Below are 18,179 nucleotides of genomic sequence, written 5' to 3' on the forward strand. Positions count from 1 at the left end.
TTCTGTTTAAGTTATTCTATAGAAGTCTGAACATTGTACAAAATTCTATAGTTCAAGTAAGTGATTTATTTAATCTTCATTAAGGCTCAATAATTTCTATATCTGCCATCTCTGTCAAACCCCACATGGAAGTATAATTAGATAACATACTGGAATATAATAAAATATTTTTAACTGAAATTGTAAATCAGAAAACAGGCTATGCCAATATATAGGTCAAGAGGTCAAGGTCAAGGTAAAAAATGACCTTTGTTAATTTTTTGGTTAAGTTTTTGTTTATTGGCAATAACTTCAATAAAGACTTTGAAATTTAAAAAAAAACAACATCTAAATATGAAAATTTAGGTGCCAACAGTATAAAGCCTGGTCAGATTGAACTATTAGACAGAACTGACACTATAGGAAACTTTATATATTCTAAGCAGCAAGCATTAAGGTAGTTAAAAATGTGTACATATGTCATCTGCTGATGTCAGTTTTACCATGCTGCCAGTTACCTTGTATTTAGTTAAAGCTAAAAAATAAATACAAATTTTCTTGCTATAGTACTACCATATAAGAGCCATTGGTCAGATTGCCCTAGCTTCCATGTAACCATTCATATTCTACATTGTATGTTTACTTAACCAATCTGTTATAGTAGTGATGATCCTATATAAAGAACAAGAGAGAAAATTCTACTCAATGTCCATTACAATCATATATGATTATGCCTGAAATAATATACAGAAGGGTGACTGAGGTTGTCATATTGACAAATTAAGTTGTTAAATTGCCATATGACATTTACAGTCTCATTGTGGCATAGAACTTGACCACTACAAAGCTTCAGAATAGTAATAGTTAATAATTATAATTGCTAACTCTGCAAATGTGGATTTTTTCCAAGCTTATTTGTAGTCAACCTGCCCTTTTAAACTTGAACTTGGAGTATAAAGCTTGTTTTATAATCCTGTTTTAGCTTTGAAACCCCAAACTTATTCTTAATTAGGAGTTTAAAGTCTATTTTTAAGCCTAACTGAAATGTCCAAAATGTAAGGGCTGGGCTCATTAGGCCTTTCCATGCCAAATATCTTCAAGGGACTTATCCATCTCTCAATGTGGACAAAACTTTTGATCATTTTAAGGGAAAATTTGAAAATATGCACTGACTTGATGGTGAACAGAGCATGAATTAATGGCTTGGACATGCAGACTGATGTTGGTCTGCATTGGTTGCATGGTTAAGTTCAGCCAGTGTTAATTCATATATACAGCTGTTTCACACATAGAGCCTTTGATGTATGGATATAAGCAAAATGGCATTTTCTAATGATCACCTCTTTTGGCTGGTCTTTAAATTATGTCAGTAAGTCATCATCACAAATTTTCGTTTTTGGCCAAAATGCTGTGGAAATGTACACTTTATAGCCACCCTTTTTCCTGAATGGCCAGACATTTTGGCCTGGCATTATGATGTATTGTATTGACGGTGGCCTGTAAATTGACTGTAAATATTGACAGCTATATATCAGTGATTATACAGATGTGTTTGCTGGTGCCAAATTTATAATTGCCATTAAATGAGCTATGACTACTGCTAGGATATACAGTCAGTGGTTTTGTTTGGAAGAAAAAAACATATAAGCAACTCTTTGCAAAATTTCTGATAACTCTGTAATAAGTTATTGTATTTACCAGAGATTATATTTCTGTTCAGATTAGTTGGGACTTCGACTTCTTTATCATTTCCCTGTCATGTTTGTCTGTCTGTTTGAATGTTTCTGTAGAAACAACTTTGACCTTGACCTTTAAATTTTCTTTAAAAAATATGGTATACCGCAATTTTAATGTATATATTAATAGTGAAATATTCCAAGTTGCAGTTAAAATATTTATTACCTGCTGTTTTATACAGTTTATATTTCTATACAACATTGTTGATTACAATACAGAATACATCACAATTGCAAACGCCATAACAAGCTGTTACATTGTTCCATTGTTGTCAGTGAGACGTCAAGAGACTGATGGAATACTATGTTACCTTTTGTTGAAAAAATGTACAATATACAATATTGTTCCGCCAATCCTTTACTCTAAAGAAAAAACTTCAATTGAAATGAAATATTAACAGTTCTTATACAATATATAATGTAAAATAGACACTTGGCGGAAATCTTGATTGAATTTTGAAATTTGTTATTCTGTTTGTCTCTGTTTTTCATTGTCGTTTATTGTATTTTTAATGGACCTGTCCTACATTGTTTTTTGCATGACAAGCTTACATTTTCATGTGTTACATTTTGTTCTGTTACGTATAAAAGCATTGTTACAGCTTGATGCCTCATTACAGTGCCGTCTGCTGCTGTAATTAATGTTTATATCTGTGGCTCCCTGCAGGTTTGAAGTGGTATATGATCTAATGTGTAGCAGTGTGAATTCTAAAGAAAACTGTCATATTTCGTAGTCTTTCATGTTTTTCACTTACTTCATTTAAACGTTATAATGGTTTTGTACGGTTATCATATGTGTTTTTCAAGAGTTATGTGCCCTTGGCTGATATTTTAGACAGTTACACAGTGCAAGATTAAGTAAAGGAACATTACTCTTATTGAACCAATGTCGTAAATTTCAAGGAATTAATCAGGTTAGGTGCTTGTGTAAAGATAATAAGGATTTCTTTGGACTGATACACTGGCAGGGTGATTTTAAGAAATATTGCTGATGGAATAAAGGTCATTAATTCTATATATTAAAATCATGGTCATTTAAATGGGAACTTATTAGAAAATAATTGTGTTTGAAATTTTGTACACCATAGTTTTACTTCATGCAGATGTTGCGGCATTGACAGTTTATTAGACAAGCTACAATGACACTGCGTGCCTGTTAATTCCCTCATGAGATAAAACATTGCCTTGTTTTGATTTAAAATTGTGGTGAATAACAAAGTTATTGGACATATTCATGCAAATGGTGCATTGTTAAATGTGTTTTAGTGTGGAAGATAAGGCTTAATGAGCTAAATTCATGTAGCAGCAAGCAATTAATTTACATACACTTTAATAAATAAACATACATCCATACATAATGTATTACTAAATAGGGACATGGTGTCAATCTATTGTTTATTAATAGGGACAAAAATTTACATGCGAAATTGTTTGCATTACGTGGGGGCAATGAATCAAAGGGGAGTAACTGTAATTACTGCTTAGAAAACCCAAGTGGTAAAGGTTGTTGACTTCAAACAACTTGCCCCTTAGTGATGTGAGTTTGCATCCAACCAAGGACTTCAAATTCTTTCATCCAGCTGGCAGGTTTAATGCAGGTGCCTGATTGTGCCTGAAATAATGCACAGAAGGGCACCTTTCAGGTTTTCCTCCCCAAGTAAAGTTTGAAAGTTCACAGGGAGCACAGTGTTTGAAAAGACTAAATATTATATATAAAGTTTTTTAGTCCCCTACCGGTTTTAACCGGAGGGGACTTTAGGTTTACCCTCCGTCCGTCTGTCTGTCCATCTGTCTGTCCGTCCGTCAGTCCGTCCGTCCATCCACAAAACTGGATCCCGCGATAACGCAAAAAGTACCGAAAATATTTTTATGAAACTTGATATATGGATAGATGGCAGTATGGAGATTATGCACGTCTTTTTCTTTTCTTCCTATGTAGAAAATTCTGGTTGCTATGGCAACAAATAGTCTGAAAATATGGCAAATTTAACACATAAACTGGATCCAGTGGTAACTTAAAAAGTACTGAAAATATTTTTATGAAACTTAAAATATGGATAGATGGCAGTCTGGAGATTATGCACATCTTTTTCTTTTCTTCCTATGTTGAAAATTCTGGTTGCTACCAGGCAACAAATAGCCTGAATTTCAAGATTTCTGATTTAAATTTTTCAGCCTTTTCACTATAAGTTTTTTATTTCTTAAGGTGTTTACTTCAAACTTTAAATATAAGTTTCTGGTCATCAACCACATCATATGTGACAAGGTTTACAACTCTAGCACAAAAATTATCAGTATTACTTCCCTTGAACTTAGAATTTTTATGGAAAAAAAAGTTGTCTTTTTTAAATAACTTCTTTATTTCCTAATGTATCTACTTCAAACTTCATATATATGTTTCTTATTATCACTTAACATTTTTGAGAAGGTTAAATACTCTAGCAAGACTATTTCCAGAATTATGTCCCCTTTGAACTTAGATTTTTTTCGAGAAATTGGTATTTTTCACTCCACCTTCTTCATTCCTTATAGGATTACTTTAAAATCCCACATTGTAATAATATGACAAGGTTGTATAAACATAATTTCCTTACTAGGCAGGGAAACTTAACACATTACTGTGATATAGACAAACTTAGAACTCAAAAGATATAAGTTCATTCATGTCATTCATTCACTGGTAAAATTGAATGGCCAATGGCCCATCAGAATGTTGCTGGGGTTCTTACCGGTAGGGGACTTATGGATTGCTTGCAATACTATGATAATTGCTTGTTTTTCTAGAATTACTTTTTGCACTATCCCAACTCTGTGCTGACTCAGTCCCTGTTGGAAAGTTGTCCAAACCAAAATCGCAAGCTTTTAAACAAGCTTGCATTTAATAAAGCTTGCGGTAAGTTGCATTACTAAGCTTGCGGCATTTAGCTAGTTTCAAGCTTGCAGCAAGCTAGTTGCAAGCTTAAGGCAAACAAGTTGCAAGCTTAAGGCAAGCTTGGGACAAGCTTGCCTCAAGCTTGCGACAAGCTTGTGTCTAGCCTGTAACAAACTAAGTTCTTTCTCCTATATTGCAATTTATCGTCATGTGATAAGGTATAATATTAATAAACTATTACATAATTAAATTAATTTATTCATTTCAACTTATTTCTAGATTAACAAAAATTATTCTATAACACAAATACAAAAAAATAATAAATGTCTACTAAGTTGAGAAAATATAAAACAAAACATTATTTATTTAAGATAACTTTTTTTTTTTTCAAATAAGTATCCATATTGTAATATGATAAATCATGTCCTTCACAGATTCAGTCTCTCAGAAAGGCTTCACTCACAGTGGCACACAACTATCCATATTATTGACTGCCTGTTATACACACTGAAAAAAAATTTTTGTATAATAATTAATTATTTATGTTTCATATGCATATGATTGGTATTATAAGCATGACATGTAATTAAAAAGATCAATATTTGAAAGCAGTGTCACATTGCATGGTAAAATATTATTTTTTTGGCAACAGTAAAATATTATTTTTGGGCAATCTTGTCAGTTTAATTATTTATAAAAATGAAAATTGTTCTTGCTGAAATAGTTTTTAATTTTGTTAAATATTGCTATAAATAATTTCAACAACATAGATCTATATCTAACAATGCAATTGTTTGTTTAAACAATACACTTGAAAATTATACACATTCCTACTGGTTTTGACTGCTACTTCAGATGATAAGGTCTCTTGCCTTAACTATATGAAAATTTTAAGTAGTGAATGTATTACATGCATTTAAGTATTATACAAACATTTAAGATAAATAATATTGTAAGTTATACAAAAATTATATTCTAAACAATCATTTTGTTTAAATGGAAATATACTAGCTACATTGAAAGTTGTTCATCAAACAGGTTATTTAATTCATTATTTTTTTATCAATTATCTAACCTTATTGAATAACAAAACTAACCATCAATTATTTCTGTAAAGCTGCGGTATTACTAACTCCCAGCAGAGCCCAGGACCGGGACGATCCGGGGTGAAATTATTGTTGTGGTCACACTTATCCCGGCAGCACTACGGTAGTTCCCAATTAACCACCCAGGATGCGCTCCGGATCATCTAGGCAGAGCCCAGGTGAAGCTACGGTTCATGCCGGTGCTTCTCCGGTCGTTCCCTGATGACGGTTGACCCAGGCAGAGCCCCAGTCGATCCAGGCAGAGCCCCGGCAGAGCCCAGGACGATCCTGCAGAGCTCCTGTAGAACCCCGGTGGATTGAAAACGCCCGAAAATGATAACATTGATACATAATTTTTATTTATATATAATATCTATTGTTCCAGAAGCTTTCCTTTTGGTTTGGGATGTGACTTCAATAAAAACAAAAAGAGAACCATAGAAAAAATTTATAGAACTACTCTGCTGGTATTTCTTATGAGCAACATTTGTTGACTGTCATCTTAATATGTTTACAGGCAAATATTTCATTTAAAATAAGAGATTACCTTGTGTATTTTTTATGAACGATTATGTGTCAAATGAGTGTATTGATGTAACGTAGATCAAACATATGTATAGAATAATATCAGGGTAACAGCTTGTGACCTGTATTTATAGTCCAACTCCTACATATCCATGTAAACATGGTTCATTATAGAACCATCTTGGAAAATATCAGATCTCAAGGGATATGTTACTTATATTATAGGGTGATGCGAGGGAGTTTACTTATATGGTATGTAGATTAGGTGCAGTATCAAAGTTATATGATATTGTATATTGAATTTAATATTAATTTATATTTCGTTTACATTTTATTCCAAAACAATTTATAAAATCTTTATACTGTATTATAGGCATGATAAAATTGTCACATTTTGAGAGTGTTTAAAATTTTAACCAAAGTTATTTTTAAGCTACTATATTAACTATTATTATGAGGAATAGACACAACAGGATTTTGTGTTAGTTTTGAAATTGCAAGCATGCTATTTTATTAAGGTTTGATATTATCTTATTTTATCTTTGTAATAAATTTGAAAGTATTCATTTGATAATAAAGTATCATCCCAGAATTCACTTTTAAACAGATATATTCTCCAGAATTGTTTTTTCACTGGTCTTATATGTCTAAACATTTTCCTCTTTCTACACTAAATTCATCAAAGTAATAGAATCTATCACTGTTTTGTCATCTTTCATTTCTGTTGTTATTTTTCGGAATCTCAAGAGAGACAACTTCTTCTAGGTTGCATTTCCTACAATAATGATGAATTGCCATCATTGGCCATGAGATTACTTTGTGTCTATTTTCCCTGTAAAACTGCAACAAATATTTTCGACTATGTTTATGTCATTGATAAAAGTGTAAAGAAATTACTTCCGTTTTAGGTGCAGATCCAGGATTTTTTTTTACAAGAGAGGGTTGTAAATTTTGGACAAGGGGTATTACATATTTTAAAGGGGGGGGGGGGTGATATTTTACAGGCTTTCCAGAGGGGGTCATAAGTCTAAAATTTTCTAAATTTTATTAGTTTTTGTTTTTTGTTTGCTTTAAGTTGATATTTTATTCCCAGAGGGATTTCATATACATGTCCTTGCCAAAACCCAGGAGAAGGGGGGGGGGGGGGGAAGTCATGATACTTTGGTCTTAAACATTTACATTGACATTGTAAGAATTGGTGAGTGGGTATGAATTTATATTATTGCTAGAAGAGGACAACATTGTAAAATAATGGTATTTAAGCTGTTTTAATTCGAAAGTGCTTCTTAAAAAAAAATGTTAGAATTTGAGCCTTGAAGACTTAAAAGTTGAGCTTTTGACTCTTGGAGATTTTGACTGTGTCTGTGGTGCCTGTTATAATCATTATAAATAGACCGGTCTGCATAATAGGACTATAGTTGTGGCCCGATGGCAATTCCTATTACTCTTATATTGAAATCCCTTAATTCTTAATTCAGGGAAATTTGAATAATTATCAATTGGTGCATTTATTCTTACTATAAATAGAAATTGTCCTTAGTATTATGTGTCATCGGGCGTTCATCTTACATACATTGTAGATCATATAATATTTATTTAGATTAAATACCCTAATGAATTGCCGAATATTGACTTATGTCAGATATTGTTTTGTTACATAGATATTGTATTTGTAGTACAATTTTATCTGATGAGATGGTGTTTTCCACTGTGATGTCATTATTTTATTGACAGAGGTGGCTTTAATCCTATTAATTGTTTTCTTCCACTAGTAATTTATTCTGTAGCTTTAAGATTTCATGCACCATATACAATTTGTATGCTGTTATGGTTTCTTGCTATATAACATGATTAATATCACTGACCACATGGGTGTTAACTCCTCCATCATGCTGGTCACTTATTGCTAGAATTTTGCTGTTGATAAGTATAGACAATTCCACTGGGTCCAGACCATATAGATGTCTTACAGAAATACAGAGTACTAATGACATAGCTAGTAAAACTGTGTGTGATAAATCATTCCAGTTAATTGTGCAAAATTTACAGAACAGTTGTCTGTCTTGTGGCCAATTATTTCAAGCTAATTGGACAAATATTGATGTAATTAAGACCAAATGTGGACATTTTCTACAAATATGTTTTTTCAAGTCATATTGCTTTAGTTTGTTAATCTGCTTTAACCCATAATCTGCTGAATTTCAGGAACAAACATGTCCAGCTTCCATTCTTTAAACTCTCTTCATCAATTTTAGGGATATCAAAATGAAAATGCCTACAGTTAGATTGCATGGATGTACGGAGAAAAAAATAACTGTTTGTAAGACAAGAGGGCAGTTTCTTTATTAAGAAAACCTTATGTCTTACTTGAGTTGGTTTATGGAATTAAAAAAGAAAATGCCAGTGGTTCTAAAGTTCTTTCATACCCGAGAGAATTGTCCAGCTGATTATTATCGATATGTGAGTTACTACCCTTGGGATGCCAGCTGGTAGAGTAATGCCCTTAAATAAAACACTTGCTTTTCTTTAACCTCATTTAAGTTTCAATTTCACTATTGGCTGTAACTAAATGTCTGATCATGGTCTGCGTTCTAAGCTATTAAGCCAGTACATAATTTGAAACTTTCTCTAAATTGATGAATGGTTTTTGTGCAGATTGAATTGTTCTTTTAAGATATTTAGCATTGTAAGAGTTAGATGAAATCTTGCTGTTTTTTGTTATTTATAGATAGAAGAAATTTTTGCATTTCAAGCAGGTGTTTCTGTTAATTTTTACCTATATCTGAAAATTCATCTGGGATGAGGGGTCCGATGCTTTAAAATGACATTATTTTGAGGCATTTTATGAATGAACTGTTTTTAAAATTATGTCGTTTTTGCTCATTTAAGAATGAAACTGTGTGCATAATGTGTTGTGAATGAAGTTGTAAATTCATATGCAATTGTTAAAAAATAGTAACATATGAAATGACATTTATTTTGTAAGGAAAAAAATATTTTATCGAGTTAAAACATTTAAAATATAATGGAATATGGTAAAATATGTGAGAAAAAAATAACTGGCATGGGCGGGTACCCAAGGGACAGATATTCTGATCCGAACCACAACGTATGACAGATTTTATTCATCTCAGACTGTATAAATGCAGATTTAATGTTATAAATGCATATTATTTAAGAAGTGATTCAAGGAAGATCTGAATTTTCTAAACTCTAAATTTCTTTTCCTATGTGCTACTTAATGATATTGATTTAAGGCTTTAGTAAATATCGGTGAACATTTCTATCTGTAAGGATTTCATTCTGAATAATAGAGGGTGCTAATTTGTCATCCCTTATTGCAACAAGTGTTCTTCTTCCTGTTAAGAAAAATTGATATTTATTTCCTAATCATTGCATTAATAACACTGACTATCCTGTTTCCTGTTTATTGTCAGATCAGCACACAATATTAGTGTAACAACCAGACTGATTATCCTGTTTCCTGTTTACAGCCAGACCAGCACACAATATTAGTACATCAACTAGACTGACTATCCTGTTTGCTGTTTACCACCAGACCAACACACAATATTAGTGCATCAACTAATCTGACTATCCTGTTTTCTGTTTACAGCCAGACCAGTACACAATGTTAGTGCATCAACAAGACTGACTGTCATGTTTCCTGTTTACAGCCAGACCAGTACACAATATTAGTACATCAACAAGATTGACTATCCTGTTTGCTGTTTACAGTCAGACCAGCACACAATATTAGTGTATCATCCAGACTGATTATCCTGTTTGTTGTTTACAGTCAGACCAGTACACAATATATGTACATCAACTAGACAGACTGTCCTGTTTGCTGTTTACAGCCAGACCAGCACACAATTAGTGCATCATCCAGACTGATTATCCTGTTTGCTGTTTACAGTCAGACCAGCACACAATATTAGTGCATCATCCAGACTGACTATCCTGTTTGCTGTTTAAAGCCAGACCAGCACACAATATTAGTGCATCATCCAGACTGATTATCCTGTTTGTTGTTTACAGTCAGACCAGCACACAATATTAGTGCATCATCCAGACTGACTATCCTGTTTGCTGTTTAAAGCCAGACCAGCACACAATATTAGTGCATTATCCAGACTGACTATCCTGTTTGCTGTTTACAGCCAGACCAGCACACAATATTAGTGCATCAACTAGACTGACTATCCTGTTTGCTGTTTACAGCATGACTATCTTGTTAATGATATTGCTGTTTTAAATTCTAGTATCAAAGATTGAAATCCCTTAAATTGACAGTTACAAATTTATTTAATCTAAAGTATGGCATCTCCATAACGTTAATCAATCTTATTCAGTGACAGTGATCATGCAAGCTTCTATCTGTTATGATTAAAGAAGCCAAAGAAGAAAATCTAGAAACTCTTAGAACTGTCTTAATTTAAACCATTGTTTCTTTTTTTGTTGTTGTTTGATTTATTTCTTTGGAATTTTTTGTTTCTTAAAAAATGATCTATCTTATCTTTTCTGTCTTTCACATTTCTTTCTTTTCATATTTAAGTTTCTGAGCCATTACAGGTAAGTTAATAGAGGGAGCCTTAAAAAGCAAAAAAAAAGGCCCAGGAATGATGTTGTATCTTTATATTCAGAGTGTTTGGCCTGTGCCTTTGTAAGGTTGCTAATATTCAAACTTGCCTGAGCACAAATTGAAGACCACTTGCCCCTCACCGCTGTGGGTTCGAATCCCGACAGGGACTTTGAATACTTTCATGTGAGGAAGCTATCCAGCTAGCTTACAGAACGTCGGTGGTTCTTAGCTCTGAGGTGCCTGTTCGTGCCTGAATAATGCACAGAAGGGCACCTGAGGTCTTCCTCCACCAGTAAAGCTGGAATGCCGTCAAATGACCTATACTGTGTTGGTGTGACGTAAAACCCAAACAAACAAACAAACAAACAAAGAAACAAATTGAAGTACATGTAATTGTCAAAATGTCATGATTCTAGTCGTACTCATCACTACCATAATTCTAGAAGTGACACCAGAATTGTATATAGTTCCTGATGGTATAAGCTTCAAAAATGAATTTTAAAAGTTGTAAGAATTTGTCTGAATCTTATCCCAGTGTGATTTAAGAAATTATATCAGAGAACAAAAGTCTATGAAGACTGGCTTTTAGGTCATATTTTTGTTTTGAAATGAAATAGCTTTTTGTATAAAAAATAATGTAAAATTTGATATATCTTGGTCATGTGGGAAATTCACTGTCAAGCATAAATGGTATGTTTTTATTATAGATTAAGAAACAGTAACATTTAAAAATAAATGAGGAGTTGTTAAGTATGAAAAAACTAAATGAAAAGTCAGGTTACTGCGTTACAGCAACCTCTTTTTGGGCAGTGCCAGGGCTACCATGGTATTCTTGTACAAAATAACTAATAAAACCTTTGAAAGCTTCTTGTAAAATGTCCATATTTTTTTGTCAATTACATCGGTGATTATATTTGAATATTCACCTCATGGGGAAATAGTTTGCCAATATCTTTTAATATCAATTTTATCTGATGAAACTGGATAATTTTACAATCTCCTCTATGAGGTTTTGATTGGACTTCATTTCCCTTGTTATTCAACTTTAATGAGTCTTTCATTTTTGATGAGTTAAAGTATTGAATTTAATTAAAATTTAGAAACAGGCTCAGTATTACAAGCGAAAAGCCATCAGCCAGTCATGAAATATGGAAATATGAGCCAAAAACTCTCTACTAATCATGAAAAAACTGCTACAGATGGTGAAAGATACAGATATGAGAAAAAATCATGAGGAAAAAAAAATCTACTAATTATGGAAATGAAAACACAACTTAAAATCCCTCTACCAATCACAAATCAATTAAAGCACAGAAGGTGCTGAATTTGTTTGGGTCTCAGAATGTAAGAAAGGTACAGGTTGTGAGATTATATGTATTGTGCCACCAATGCTTTCAAGCGTTTTAATTGTAGTAAATTGGCTATAAGACTAATTGCAACACTGATATTCAATCCAATGTTTATTTGACTTAAACAATTTGAAAAAAATGAGTTGCCTTTACTGGGATTTGAACTCCAAACCCCTCAGCCACGGTGAATTTATATGTGAACGGCCTGAAGAAAACCATATTATTCTAAATTAGGACTTGTAACGACTTTAACTGTTGTTTAACACAGATGTAAATAATCCCGGAGCTTACTATAAGCATGTATATTTATAAAGAATCAAAGGGCTGCAAGCTCTGTGGTATTTTCTGATCTTTGCAATCTAAATCGTGCTGTATATCTGTATGTATTTTCCTGTATAAGTTTATTTTATGTACTATAATTCATCTTGCAAGGCACCAGAGTTTGATACATACGGAATTTTGCATAACTAGAGTTGCATCAAAAAATCATTTATGTTCATTTTTTATGACAGTCACACTTTATCCTTGCATATCATGGCTACTTCCTAAATTAACAAAGACACTTAAAAAAAGAATTTATAAAAAAAAATTTCTTCGACTGGGATTTGAACTCCAGACCTCTCACTGACTAAGCGAGCGCGTTACCCCTGCACCACGGAGAAGTTATACAAATGATGCCTGAATAAAATCATGTCATTCTAAATTTAGAACTTCCATTGCATTTCGGGTTTGCAATCCTTATTAATTTGGAGGTATTTTGTTCACGATAAACCTGTTGTTTAAAATTGAAGTAAATAATTTAGCGAAAATCTTCTCGTCCAAAGAGTCTGACATGTAGAATCTATATATTCCACTACTCGGCAGTCAGATTTCTTTGTAAAAAGTATTTGGTAATCGACATTGCTAGAATCTATATATTCCACTACTCGGTTTGTGTAGTATTCGGTAATCGACACCGCTAAAAATAGTATTTTCATTGATAAAATCATACTCATCCGCTTAATTTGTGATTGTTTATTTATTGACAATTCTATAAGCCATGTTTATTTATTGACAATTCTATAAGCCAACGCTATTTTTAAATTTTGAATGCGTTGTAATTTGTTGGATACTTGTAACAAAATAAAAATATTGCTTTCTTTTAAATCGCTAGTTTTAAGCTGTTTTGAGAACTACTTGTTGTTAGGTTTGTCGTGAAACTTCTGTGTCAGAGATTGAATGTCCGCTTTGTATTTACTTATTTTAGACCAGAAAATAAATAAAACAATATTAGAAATCTTCGACCATTCGGGAATTATTTTACTTGAAAATTAATGCGCCTGTCTTTGACCATCTTTACGCAGTGATCTCCCCTGAATTTTTCGGCGTTAGTGTACATATAAAGGAAAGTAACTGCTTCAAAAAAGTGGACTACTTTCGGCATTTGCAATTAACAGCATTAGACTCTGAAATTTAGCTACCATTATTTGTTTGGTCTGACGACCCAAACAAAAAAAAAACTACCAATTATTAAATATATAAATGTGAGCCAATCATTAAAAAACTTGACCAATTATGCATGATAAAAATGTTAGCCAATCATGGAAAAAAACCTGAATATCGAATCATTTGAAATGACAATGGACAGCAGGACAAGTCTATTTATTGTCAGCATAAAACTTTTAAAAAAATTGCTAGCTTATAATTATTTAGTAAAATATTGAATATACCAAGTAATTGTGTGATCCAAACAATAAGCTAAATTTTACAACATGAAAGGCTAATTGTTTAAATCACTGTTTAAATGTGTTAAAATAGTTTTTTTATGGCAGAAATCTTTGCATGTTACCTGTCTTTAAGAGACATGTGTCATGAGAATAATATTGCATAAATGTTGTGTTATTACAGTGTAATAAAGATACATATATAATGTCCCATTATGCTGTTGTGTTATTACAGTGTAATAAATATACATTTATAATGTCCCATTATGCTAAGAAAAAGAAATTTTAGGGAGAACAAAGGGCATTGTCTTTTGATGAGTAATTGAGTTATCTATACTCAATCTAACAATTATTTTCTGTATACATATTTGATTGAAATTGATCTTAAATTTGTCGAAAGTTGAGTCATATTACCTGAGAAATCAGTTGAACCAGTTTGAGGCTTCACTTACACACCCATTTGAAGAATATAGATGTTTGAGGCCAAGTAGTTACTGACTATCACTAACAGTGCCCTCAACACTTTGGATATTTAACATGATGAAGATTGTTTACATGATGAAGATAATTTACATGATGAAGCTACTTTACATCTTCAAGCTAATTATACATGATGAAGATATTTCATGATGAAGATAATTCACGACAAAACTTACTTACATGAAGAAACTTATTTACATGATGAAGCTAATTTACATGATGAAGCTAATTTACATGATGAAGATAATTTGTATAATGAAGTTAATTTACATGATGAATCTAATGTGTAGATAATGAAATAATAAAATGAAGATAATTTACATGTTGAAACTAATTTAGATGATGGAGATAATTTACATGATGTAGATAATTTACATGATGAAACTAATTTTTTGATGAAGATAATTTATATGATGAATCTAATTTCAGGATAAAGCTAATTTACATCTTAAGCTAGTTTTACATGATGAATATATTTCATGATGAAGATAATTCATGATGAAGCTAATTTACATGATGAAGATAATTTACATGATGAATCTAATTTACATGTTGAAACTAATTTAAATGATGAAGATAATTTACATGATGTAGATAATTTACATGATGAAACTAATTTTAATGATGAAGATAATTTATATGATGAATCTAATTTCAGGATAAAGCTAATTTACATCTTAAGCTAGTTTTACATGATGAAGATATTTCATGATGAAGATAATTCATGATGAAGCTAATTTACATGATGAAGATAATTTACATGATGAATCTAATTTACATGTTGAAACTAATTTAAATGATGAAGATAATTTACATGATGTAGATAATTTACATGATGAAACTTATTTTAATGATAAAGATAATTTATATGATGAATCTAATTTCAGGATAAAGCTACTTTACATCTTCAAGCTAGTTTTACATGATGAAGATATTTCATGATGAAGATAATTCATGATGAAACTTATTAACACAATGAAGCTTATTTACGTGATGAAGATAATTTACATGATGAATCTAATTTACATGATGAATCTAATTTGTATAATGAAGATAATTTACATGTTGAAACTAATTTAAATGATGAAGATAATTTACATGATGTAGATAATTTACATGATGAAACTAATTTTAATGATGAAGATAATTTATTTGATGAATCTAATTTCAGGATAAAGCTACTTTACATCTTCAAGCTTGTTTTACATGATGAAGATATTTCATGATGAAGTTAATTCATGATGAAACTTATTTATATGATGAAGCTTATTTACACGATGAAGCTAATTTACATGATGAAGATAATTTACATGATGAAGATAATTTGTATAATGAAGATAATTTACATGTTGAAACTAATTTAAATGATGAAGATAATTTACATGATGAAGCATTTACATGATGAAACTAATTTACATGATGAAGATCATTTACATGAAAAAACTAATTTACATAATGAAGAGCATTTACATGGTGTAGACAATTTACATGATGAAGCTTACTCGGCTATCATGGAGAATGTCCAAGTTTCTTAAATCTCTAGCCATGGCAGCTAGAGTGGTTAAAGTCTTTGACTTTAAACCACTTGCTACTCACTTGTGTGGATTAGAATCCCCCTGGGAGTTTGGATTCTTATTGTAAGTAAACTATCCAGCTAGCTTAGGAAACTTTGGTAGTTCTACACGGGTGCCCGTTTATGTCTGAAATAATGTTTGGAACAGCAGCCCATGTATGCCTCCACCTGTTTAGCTGAAAAGTCACCATATGACTTTTATATCGTTGGTGCAACGTAAATTCCAACCAGAGAAAGATAAAAAAAGAATCTTTGGCATTAGTTTCTGAGTCAGCACAAAGATGCATCTGAAGTACTCCTGTAAAATTTTACTTGCCTTATGGTGTGTTAGTTTATAAGAAAAAAAAAACATTTAAAGGAATAAAAAAGTCATCTGAGAGACTTAAAGCAATATTTTAAGTATTGATTATGACGTCTCATACCATAAATTGTAATCATGAATCTTCTACACTGACAGTAACATGCAAACTTTTTATCCCAGTGTGATTTAAGAAGTTATATCAGAGAACAAACAGTCCCTTTGAAGGCTGGGTTTAGTTATTTTTTCTTAGATCATATTTTGTTTTGAAATGAAATAGCTTTTTGTAAAAATAAAATTATGTAAAATTTGATATATTTTGGTCATGTGGGAAATTGACAAAGTGTGACTAACATTAATATTTTAGTAATGAAAAACAAACTCCATTAGCAGAAGTTAGGCAACTTCTTTCTTATAAAACACTGAAGTACTTTTAAGAATTGGCTGTTTGGATTTCAAAGCATAATTATAATAACTAAAGAAAGAAGAATGTAAGATGAAATAAAATTTTACAAAGTTATATTATTTATAATACCTTTGAGATCATATTTTAGAGTGATTTTCCAGCATTTATTACCAAGTGTATTCAAGGAACCATTTAAAATGACTGGCCTTTGAAACCAGGTCAGCCTGCACATCTGTGTAGTCTTGACCAAACTTAGCTCGATTTTCATATTTTGATATTGAAATCTTTTCAACTATGAACTGACTAATCCAAATGGTTAGTCTTGAGTTATTTGTGGTATAATTAAACCCTAACTAAACTAAATAAAATAAAATAAAACATTAAACCCTAGCCTATTGGCATTGACAGAATCTAGTGCAGACCTCACGGAAGACCAACAATGCACTGTACACTATTCAGTCAGTACTTATTTTCAATTATTCTAAAAATGATGAATATTTTTTTCCAGACAGAAAGATTGACAAGTCCATTTAAGATATCTAGACTGTTTAGAGAAAAATTCAAATATACTTTAACTTATCCAGGATATATTTATTCTTATGATGCTTTTTTGCCTGTTTATTGAATTTATGTTGTTCCATTCAGTACATGTTTACTTTGATATCATTTCAGGAATGATGGAAAGACAAAACAGAAATTCCCAGAGTTCCATTGATATAAGATCTGTTGAATACAGTCCCCCATCAGATTCTATAGCAGACACAAGTCTTCCACCACCAGCAACTTCCAGCAGACGGCGAAGATTCTTCAGCAGCTTTCGAAAAAAACTCAGAGCAGGAAAGTATAAAGACAAAAATTCAAATATAGAAACATTGAGTGCCAGTCAGCCAAACATTTACAGGTCTGTTTACCGCTCTGCCACTATTTCCACGGACGAGGACAGTGAAATTGGTGATACACGGCCGCTTGATAAAAGTTTCAGTTATCAAGATATGTCACCAGGAAGGTCAAGGTCACGCTCTCAAAGGTCAGGGTCAAGGTCAGATCAAGAAACTATGTTGAAAATGTCAAGGTCAAATGAAGATGAAGAGGTGGATAGTGGGATCGCAGTGATTGAAATGTCTTCAAGTACTCAGGTAAGTTAATTAATTGTGTTTACAGCAGTTTAATTTACAGTGATCTACCATACCCTTCTCTTTACAGCACATGTGAAACCAACTTTATGATATACAATGAAACAAATATTTTGTTTACTCCTAAAACTTCAGACAAGTTTAAGCTGTTTTATTGATTTGATTTAATTTTGCATTAAGAGAAATATTGAAAGTTCCAATTCTTGTGATGCAGAATTGGCACTTTGAATAAAAACTTTTAAAAGCAATTACAGTATGTAAATAAATCAAATTTGTTATGATTTTTATCCTTGAATGATATGGTGCATTGTTTTTGTTTAATTCTTAAATGCTGCAGTATAACAGTTATGTCAACACTACTGACTTTCAGCATAATGATTTTTGAAATTTAATGAATTTGAAAACTGCTGTTTATGTTGACTTAAGGTTGCATGTTTTTTCAGGTCTGGCCATGA

At 31.8% G+C, this 18,179-nt stretch overlaps 1 protein-coding gene across 3 annotated transcripts in view; it reads left to right on the plus strand.

The window, feature by feature from the left end:
* The window catches only part of LOC132733523 (multiple C2 and transmembrane domain-containing protein 1-like), a 129,547-nt gene that overhangs the window by 20,893 nt on the left and 90,475 nt on the right, over nt 1-18,179 (plus strand). Inside the window, exons 1-2 of one of the 3 annotated variants that reach the window (XM_060720182.1) lie at nt 2,411-2,717; nt 17,264-17,727. In XM_060720182.1, coding sequence (XP_060576165.1) covers nt 17,266-17,727 — 462 coding nt within the window. In that variant the 5' untranslated portion in view covers nt 2,411-2,717; nt 17,264-17,265. Of the gene's footprint in view, nt 1-2,410; nt 2,718-6,318; nt 6,450-17,263; nt 17,728-18,179 lie in introns of those variants that run through there. The other 2 variants (XM_060720181.1, XM_060720180.1) reach the window with 2 other exon arrangements.

This window comes from Ruditapes philippinarum, unplaced genomic scaffold, assembly GCF_026571515.1.
Source record: "Ruditapes philippinarum isolate M1 unplaced genomic scaffold, ASM2657151v2 ctg1234_1_1_1_1, whole genome shotgun sequence".
NCBI lineage: Eukaryota > Metazoa > Mollusca > Bivalvia > Venerida > Veneridae > Ruditapes > Ruditapes philippinarum.